A 10127-nucleotide genomic window follows, 5' to 3' on the forward strand; every position below is an offset into this window, starting at 1 on the left:
GCCTGTTGAAGAGGCGCCGGGTTCTGTTTGTTTTCCCCTGTGGCCACTCACTGCGCTGGCTTAAACAGCGGCACTGAGGTTTGTGGCGCTTTTTTTTTCACCCTGAAATCTACTGTCCTGGTTCTCTGCTCAGTCCCCTTTTTGAACCAGCGTATGGGCGACTTCCCGTGGCTCCAATCGCCAGCCTAAAGGGCCCCCGGACCAGTGTATTTTGTACGGACAACCGCGGCTCCCCTCCGGGGCGCCAACAAAGCAGCCGCGCGGGGCAAAGCAGCTGCGCTGGCCGGCGCTGGCCGGCACAGCCGCACTGGCTGAAACAACCGCGCTGGCGACCGTGGAGCACCTCTGCCCGGGAATTTCCTAGTTTGTGGGCAATAAAAACACGGTGTCCACTCACCCTCTGCGCTTTCACTGGGAGCTGCAATCCTGAGCTGTTCCTAAACGGCCATCTTGGATCCCTCCTAACATTTTTTAGTTCTATATAGGGATCTGGGATATGGAGTAACAGGCAGTGGGAGCATTTTTTTTTTTTTCTGACATGGAGTCTCGCTCTGTTGCCCAGGCGGGAGTGCAGTGGTGCAACCTTCACTCACTGCAACCTCCACCTCTTGGGCTCAAGCAATTCTTCTGCCTCAGCCTCCTGAGTAGCTGGGAGTACAGGTTCCTGCCACCATGCCCAGATAAGTTTTGTATTTTTAGTAGAGATGGGGTTTCACCATGTTGGCCAGGCTCATCTGAAACTCCTGACCTCAGGTGATCTGCTGCCTCAACATCCCAGAGTGCTGGGATTAGAGGTGTGAGCCACAGCACCCCACCCAACCAGTGGGAGGACTTTGACCCAGCAAACAGGAGTATTATGCCATTGACATAGTCTAGAATTGCTGACACATGGTAATAACAAAAAGTAGATCAACTTTTGGTTGGGTTTATTATTGCCTTTTACATTCTCTGCAGACAATGCACCCCTGTACCTGGGATAAAATGCTTCTATTGTCTCATTGGTATGCCCTTGGCCTTACTTTAAAATTAAGAGTAAAAGTGCTTCAGATTTCTGTGCTGTTAGTTACCAATTAAAATATATTCAAGTTATTATTCTCTTCACATTTTGTAGGCTAGTGACTACTTCTCAAAAGCTTTAAAATTTGATCCAGAAAATGAATATGTTCTCATGAATCGAGCTATTGCAAATACAATATTAAAGAAATATGAAGAAGCAAAAGAAGATTTTGCAAATGTAATTGAAAGATGTCCCTTTTGGGCTGCAGTATACTTTAATAGAGCACATTTCTACTACTGCTTAAAACAATATGAACTAGCTGAGGAAGATCTTAATAAAGGTACATTTTTTGTAATTATTCTGGTAAGATTACAGTGGTTGAAATGATTATTTTTAGGCTACAAAAGAAGAAAAAAAATCATCAAGTCTTTTTATCTAGATAAACTTACATAAGAATTAGTGTTTTTAGATATCATGCCCTTAATATAATCAATATAGGTTCCTTTATGTAATATCTTAACTTAAAGCTCTCTTAAACTGAGATATAGAGAATTATTACAAAATCATATACAAACAATGCCAACTTTTCAAAGAAAGACATTGTACTGTTTCCTTAAGTTAGTTTGCTTAGAAAGATTCAATATTTTTAACTAAATAGTTATGTTTGAAGAAAAATGTTGTCAAATAAAAAGTATTAAAGTTCTTAATTTCATCTATTAATTTTTTTAAAAAGTATAATTTTTATTTGTAAGAAATTGAGACTACTTTTTGAGTGCTAGCTTAAACATGTCTTGAATTTTTTTTTTGCAGCCCTGTCCTTGAAGCCTAATGATGCTCTAGTATATAATTTTAGAGCAAAAGTTCGTGGTAAAATAGGTCTGAGTGAGGAAGCTATGGCTGACTATAACCGAGCACTTGATCTGGAAGACTATGCCTCAGTCACATGATTACACAGACCGTGGTTGCTGTAGTAGTTTACACAGCTGTTCTCTCTGAAACTGAAACGTCTTTGTTGTCCAAAATGTTCCACCATTTTCATTATTGTATTCATTATGCTTAGTCTTCATTATAACCCTCTATGCATTTTAATAAAATGCTTGTTATACATTAATTATAAAACTTATATGTCATTTTCTGCATATTTGGAATACCTTGAAAACTGAATTTATTCCAAGGTTGCAGAATTTAAAGGAAAATGTTTCTTAAGGAATTAAATAGGAATGTTTCTTAACATTTAAAATATTTTCTTTAAAGTAATTCTGTTTGAAATAATACTATATATTGTAGAAAAAGTGTCCTCGACCTTTTCATCAATCCTTGCTGATAACGTATTCAATAGTATACAGATTTAGAAAAACAAACATAGAACTGATGACTATAAAAAACTGAACTCAAGTACAACTCTTCTCTTTTCCTCTAAACAGTGTATATACTGGGCAGTATTCTTCATGATGCCTATATTCTTCCAACAGACAAATGTGTTTCTCTTTTACATGTGGCCTGCCTTCTAGGACAGTACCTATAAAGATTTTGAACATCATGTGTCCTTGAGATAGTTTCCTCTGCCTCTTTAATGCAGCTCTCATAAATACATATAAAATCTATATACACATGTAACAAACCTGCATATTCTGCTCATGTATAATTTGTAAAAGGCCAAAAAAACCATATACACTTACAATTCATGCATTGTAGGAGTTGATGAGTGAAAATGAAATAACTAAAAATTATTTCTAGAATGTCTCTGAGGAATCTTTGAATGAACCAGAGAATGCTTTCCCTTTGCCTCACTGATAACAGAAAGGCTTCCCAATTCCTTGTATTTGCTTCACTTGTATTTGAATTCACTTGTATTTGCTTCATTTGTTTTCTTTTCCTTCTTGGTTTTATTCTTCTAGTACATCTCCATCTCCTGAGAGACCTGAGTTCACTGTGAGTAGGCATTTTGGAAATAATACTGCTCTCCACTCAACTTCCTTTTAGTTTGATGTACCAGATTTTCACAATAGAAAGTTGATTTTTATTTTAATTAATTAAGTAATTCTTCTTTAGATACAGGATCTTTCTCTGTCACCAGGTTGGAGTGCAGTGGCATGATCATAGCTCACTGTAGCCTTGACCTTCTCTGCTCAAGTGATCATCCTGTGTCAGCCTCCCAAGTAGCTAGGGCTACAGGCGTGCAACACCATGCCTGGCTAAATTTTTATTTTTTGTAGAGGCAGAGTCTTGTGATCTTGTCTTGAACTCCTGGGCTCAAGTTATTCTCCCATCTTGGCTTTCCCAAGTGTTGGGATTACAGGCGTGATCCATTGTGCTTAGCCAGAATGTTGATTTTAATTTGTAAGCCACAGTGGGATGTTTTACACTATTTCAGGATAATTTCCTTGATAAGGTGTGTGGGTCCATGTTAGGATTGGATCATCTCTAGTGAGTTATTTCACTTGGTAAATCAGACAAATTTAATAAGCTGCTTCAGATCCTCTTGCTCTCACTTATCTTCAGGCCCATTCACATCTTGCCCAGCCACAGATGAGATTTGGACCAACCTCGTGCAGCCACAGACTATCCCTCGCCTCCTGCCTGTACCATACATCTCTTCCCAACTGCCCTGAGGCTTCTCTGTTGAATGAGGTGATAGAGGCTGTGGGATTCTCAGAGCCTGCCCCTATGTGCTATGGATGTGCAGGGGACAGTCCCTGTCCAATGAACCTTTTTTGTGATGGGAGAAAGGAACTAGTAGATCTAACCTCTTCCATCTCTTCTTGGTGGAGTGTGCTGTACACAGCTCCCTGGAGGATGGTCCTGGGTGATTTTGCAATCAGTTGCACTTACTGGTGGCCACTTTGAAAACACACCTCATGCTGGTGCTTCTGTCTTCCCTGCCTCACCCTCCCTTCTCAGTGTCCCTGCTTTCCTGGGATTGTACTTATCGTTAAAATAGTAACACAGAAGCATTGGCCTCAGGCTCTAATCTCTGGGAGAGACCAGGCTAAGACAGAAATTTAATATTTTTTTTCTAATTGTACACAAATACTTATAACACGAAGCAGGATGTGATAACTGTTGGGGAAATGATACAATCCATGGGCCATGAGAGCACAGTAGGACAAAACATGTCTAACTTTGCAAAATGCCATATGTCCCCTGGGTCATATATTTTTGGTACCCACAGTTTTCTGCATTCACTGACAGAATCCTATTGCGAGCACCTGTGATTTTCCACTGGAAACATTTCTTTCTCTCAGTCCATGCTCAGACCAGGCCTCCTGCAGAGGAGTTAATGACACTAGGAGCAACCTTCAGCTAATGACAGAAGGGAATTTGAGGACAAACCCTCAGCTTCCTTGCCTTTTGAGGGGATAGCTCTCCCTGACTTCCCCAGTGGGATTGAACCCCAGTGGCCCACCATATAATTTTCTCTATAGCCACATCTTTTGCTGGCTTTTCCCCTTCCCTTTCTTACCTTCCTCTCCATTGGCAAAGACAAAAGCATGCTAGGATTTCCTCCCAGGTAAACTACTTGCACTTAAATAAATAAAACCTGTCTCAGGATCTAAGGTGGCAGCATTGAGGAAGAGGCATTTAAGCTGGTCCTGAGCAGGGCTAAATGTCCATAGAGAGAGGTGTTGAACAGTAAGACTCTCCATGCAGACTGAAGGTCAGGAGATACAGCAGTGGGAAAATAAGCATGTTTTGAAGAAAGGCTGGAGCAGAGTTTTTGTGAGTAAATGATAGGAGGAAAATAAAGCTATGTACTCAGAATGAGATAGAGAAAGAAAGGTTTTTTCCTCAGTCGTTTTTTCTCCCTTTGTCTTCACCATTAGTGGACTGCAGATATTTTAGCATCTTCGATAAAATTGGACATATGAAAACTGATCAGTACTCTACAGAAGAAAGTTTACCTTGTGTATGTGCTCCACTCTCACAGTTGGAAGATCCAGGGCAGATCGAGGGAAGGATGGCAGGATGAAGGAAGGATTGAGAGGATAGGGAACAAGGGAGAAAGTAGCTTCAGGAGGTCATAGGAACTAAATCAGGCACTCATGCCTCAAGGGAAAAGGAAAAAGATGCGCAGATTTCATCTTTTCTAATTAGCTTTGCGTGGTTTTGATCCCTTTAGCAGTTCCTGAGTCTACATACTTCTCCCTTTTGTAGTACTGGTTGGGTTTTATTTATTTACAGTAAGTACACAAACGCACACAAGGAGCTGCTACTGATGATTATCTCTGGGAGGTAAAATGGAAGGGAGAAAGGGGGCAGAAGCTTTTTTACTTTGTTTTATTAATTTTTTTTACACATCAAGATAAAAGAAAAGTGGTAGAATTATATAAGACTTTTTTCAATTTTATGTACTTCTGTAATTTTGTGGGTTTTTTTGGTTAATTTGTGTATTTTTTTTTTTACTAGAATATAAGCTTTATAAAAACAGGAATTTTGTCTTTTTTGTGAAGTGCTGCATCTCCAATGCCTGTAGTGCCTGGCAGCTGATTTATGCTCATATAAAATATTTGTTAAATAATACAGAAATTACAAATACCAGGGATCTTTATTATTGTATAGATATTGTGGTATGAATTATTTGCTTGTCATATGCCCTTCAGACTTCCTTAAGACAGAGACTGAAAGCTAAAAGTTTTGTCTCCCAAATGTTGTTGCATCCAGCAGAGTTCCTGATGTGACTTGGTTTCTGCCATTTTGATGCAATCTGATGAGGCTGAACTGAGACAGTATCGTGCGAAGCACCCTTCTGTTCATGCTAAAACAGTTGGCTAGAGTAGAGTTGTCCAATTTAGCAAATAAAAATATAGAATACCTGTAATATGGTTTGGGTTTGTCACCTTTAAATCTTATGTTGAAATGTGATCTCCAATGTTAGAGATGGGACTTGGTGGGAGGTGACTGGATTCTGGGTGCAGGTTGCTCAGGAAGGGTATAGCACCACCTTCTTGGAGATAACTGAGTTCTCCCTCAGTTAGTTTACTGGAGAACTGGTTGTTTAAAGGAGGCTGTCTCCTTCTCCCTTTCTTGTTCCTGCTCTACCATGTGCCTGCTCACACTTCACCTTCCCTCATGATTGTAAGTTTCCTGAGGCCCTCGCTAGAAGCTGTGCAAATGTTGGCGCCCTGCTTGTAAAGTCTGCAGAACTGTGAGCTGATTAAATCTCTTTATAAATTATCCAGTCTCAGGTATTCTTTGTAATAACACAAAAAACTAATACTATCTGGTTAAATTTGAATTTCAGACAAATTATAAATAATTCAGCCATCCCAGTTAAACACAGGATACTCAGTTAAATTTGAATTTCAAATCAACAAGATTTTTTTCTTTTTTAGTGTAAGTACATCCTGATTATTATATGGGACATACTTCTACTAAAACTTATTTCAAAATTTAGTTTCGGAAAAACATCCCTTTTCCAAAAGAAAATGTTGTTGATCAGAAATTCAAATTCCAATGGGCATCCTGTGTTTTATCCAGCAATCCCTCTCTGGAGCCAACTGTCTGGCCATGGCTTCTGACCCTAGATGGATGGTATATTTTCCTGGAGCCTACAGTTGCTGTGCCTATTTCTTTATTTTCAAGCTTCCTTTCTGGCAGAGCAGCATCTCCCCCAGTTTGGCCAGTCTTGTGTTGCTCTTCAGGGGGCCAACCCTAGACCCTGCTTCTCTAGACTTTCTAATGATGTGAGCACCCATTTCCTTGAAAGAAAACCCTTTCTTTTTAAAAGAACTAAACTGCCTTTTGTTATCTATAACTTAATTTAGAGCTTTAATTTTCATTTCACATGGATGGGAATATCTTTTCTGCAATGAGGTATTTCTATAATTTGGTCATGGGTAGAAGAATATAGTTAGAACTGAAAACTAATAATCACAATATTTAGCACTTAGAGGTATAGCATTCCATGCCTCACCTATGTTGCCTCTACTTTCTCTGTAGCCTTGTAAGGTAGATAGGTATAATTAGATGAGGAGACTGAGGCTTAGAAGGATTGACTTGTATGATTGGCGTCACATAGCTAGTGGGTGGAGTTGAGGCTGAAATCCTGTTCTAGTGCCTGCTCTGTACTTTCTGCTCCTGTTCTCCTGGAAAAAAACAAGGCAAGATAAATGCATGTTCTATTAAACAATCTTTATCATAATGATATTAAAGCTCTTTGGCTTCCTAATGATGTTTTGTGAAGAAAAAGGATTTCCAGTCTTTCACACTTTTTTGTACTGGCTTATATACATGTATTTATGTCTATATCTGTCTATCTCTTTATTTCTCTATCCATTCATCCTAAAGTTGGATAAATGCACAATAGTAATAAGGCTATCTCAAGCTTTTAATTTGAAATACAGTCAATGTGTAATATCTTATATTTCATCTTTAACAGTAAAGGCAAGATAGGCATTGACACCGTAAAAGTCAACATGCAGGCAGAAAGAAACGGAGAAAAAGGAAGCTATTATTTGTTACAAACCTACTATATACCTAACATTTAACTGTGGCTTAGGGTTCATTTTGCCCTTACCAGTGAGTAAGTATTATTATTCCCACTTGACAGAGGGAAAGAATGAAGACCACAATGGTTAATTAATCAGTTTAGAGTACCCATAGTATAACAATGCTACTCAAACTTTGTTTCACTTTTACTTACTCAATATATTTTGTTAAATTGACTTGCTAGTATTAATTGAATTTATTTCAAAAGAAGGAATTTGTAAAAGTAAATGCATGACTATTAAAAATGTGTCATTCTGCCTAAAATCTCATTTTATTTCAGTCATATTTCATTTTGGGAAACATTGAACTTCACAGTATTATTGTTTGATGGGTACAGCTACAAGAGTAATCAGAGTGAGGGAAAGAAGAACATCACGTGCCCATTGAGATGGGTGAGGGAGAGAGCCTGGGCAGACAGGTCAGAGTCAGAAGCAATAGCCGTTTACTCTGAGCTTCCCAGTCCACATTCTTAGTGTGTTGTCACAGTAAGATCTTACTCCCAGAACTTCTCCAGTGTCACAAAAAAGTTTTGTTAGTCAAAGCCTTAGACTCATTGATTTCCAAAAATAACAGGAACCTTAATGACCATTCACAATGAGGTACCAGACACCATTCACAATCTCTTCCTCTTCTCACTCATCTGCACCTGGCTAATTTATTCTCAGGAAGGGACTTATTTCCCCATCTTGGAGGGTGGCTTAGATCTTTTGTTATATATTCCCACAGCACTGTCACCTTCTCTTTGGGAATGCCCTTCACATCTGTTTATCCTTGTTTAATGGCCATCTTCTTCACCAGACTGGAAACTCTATGAGGGCAAAGATTATGTATATCTGTTCCACTGCATCACCAATCCTTATCACAGTTCCTGGCACATAGCAGGTGCTTCGTAAATATTTGATGTGTTTATTTAAAGAAAAGACAGGTATGGATACTCACACAGGACTTTGTGACCCAACACACTAGAGATATATGTTTTACTATTCATTTATATGGTAAAGTGAGCATCCTGTGAGATTCCAGGCAAACCTTGACAAAGCAGTGACAGCCTGCATCCTCAGTACTTTTCTTATTTAACAGTTTATCCTTAGTGTCCACACAGCTTTCACTGTGCCTAACTTACACACACACACACAGACACACACGGCACCCTTAGGATCAGAAGATAAGATTAACCTTGAAAAATTAAGTTAAGGAAAATCAAAACATAATGCATGAGGTCAACCTGCTGTAAAATGACCTACCTGAAGGATTAGTCAACCAGCAGTAGCTGAAAACAGAACTCTGTCAGGGTGATAAGGGTGTAATGTCTGAAACAATGATGTATCAACCTCTTGACTTAATCATTGTACTCTTGATAATTGGATGATGACATAACATAATCAAGTTGTAATCCAATAAAGTCAAGTGCATATTAGACCATGCAGATTTTTAATTTCTATGCTCTCTTAAGAAAGGTTGTACTAATCAAAGGGGCAAGGTAGGTGTGGAACTTAGAATTGGGAGGACGAGGGAATAATCAGAGTGTAAACATTTATATGTACATTTCTGGCTCTGTCTACTGAACAGATTCTCTAAACAGTGCACAGAAACATTCTGATCTTTTGACCTCTTACTAGTTGATAAATTTTCATAAAGTATATGGAGCATACTATTGTCATAGCTTTTATTCGTTAAACCAAAAGGCAATTCAACAACTTCTTTTTCTGATTCTGTTCTATCCAAGAAGTCTTCCAATGATAATTTGGTTTTCCATATGGATATGCAGAACAGTATGTATAGTATAGTAAGCTTCCATTTTATTGTAAAATAAAATCATACATATGCAGAATATATTACATTTTCATAGAAAGTCTTAAATGAGTTTCATACGTCAGCCTTTAAAAATGAGTGCCTGTAGAGAATGGGAATGATGGTGTAGAGTTTATTGGTAGAAGTTGCATGAGAATTTTATGAGATCCTCAGTTTGATTTTTTTTTTACTTTTGACACTTGTGCATTCTCTGATTTATGTATTTTTAAATCATTGAGCACAGCTTAGTTTTTTAAGAGGAAAAATATAAAATTATCCCCCTCCCAATTAAATAGCTTATTTGAGGCAACATTTCAAACCCTAAAAGCCCCACATTGCCTTTTTCCATGTGTGCCTGTAGTGTCATGTGTGCCTGAGCTAGACCTGGCAGAGCAGGAGTCCTTCAGAGGTCCCACTGGTTCTGGAAGGCTCTGAACAAAGCATCTCAGGTCCCTGTTTGCACATGACCATCTCTTAGGAAGAACTGAGCCTTAAACATATTTTTCTAAAATATATAGGGTATTCACCATAGTCACTTAAGTTTCTAAGAAAAATAGGAAACTTGGCGGGGCGCGGTGGCCCACGCCTGTAATCCCAGCACTTTGGGAGGCTGACGTCGGCGGATCATGAGGTCAACAGATCGAGACCATCCTGGCCAACACGGTGAAACCCTGTCTCTGCTAAAAATACAAAAAAATTAGCCAGGCGTGGTGGCACGTGCTTGTGGTCCCAGCTACTCGGGAGGCAGAGGCAGAAGAATCGCTTGAACCCAGGAGGTGGAGGTTGCAGTGGGCCAAGATTGCGCCACTGCACTCCAGCCTGGTGACAGAAAGACTCCGTCTCAAAAAAA

At 39.1% G+C, this 10127-nt stretch overlaps 1 protein-coding gene across 1 annotated transcript in view; it reads left to right on the top strand.

Moving 5' to 3' along the window:
* The window catches only part of TTC6 (tetratricopeptide repeat domain 6), a 247353-nt gene extending 244971 nt beyond the window's left edge, over nt 1-2382 (top strand). Inside the window, exons 32-33 of the mRNA XM_037739398.1 lie at nt 1112-1337; nt 1808-2382. Of these exons, the coding sequence (XP_037595326.1) occupies nt 1112-1337; nt 1808-1944 (363 nt within the window). The 3' untranslated portion in view covers nt 1945-2382. The remainder of the gene's footprint in view (nt 1-1111; nt 1338-1807) is intronic.
* Nucleotides 2383-10127: the final 7745 nt, after the last annotated feature.

The sequence above is a fragment of the Cebus imitator genome, unplaced genomic scaffold, assembly GCF_001604975.1.
Source record: "Cebus imitator isolate Cc_AM_T3 unplaced genomic scaffold, Cebus_imitator-1.0 Scaffold69, whole genome shotgun sequence".
In the NCBI taxonomy this organism is placed as follows: Eukaryota; Metazoa; Chordata; class Mammalia; order Primates; family Cebidae; genus Cebus; species Cebus imitator.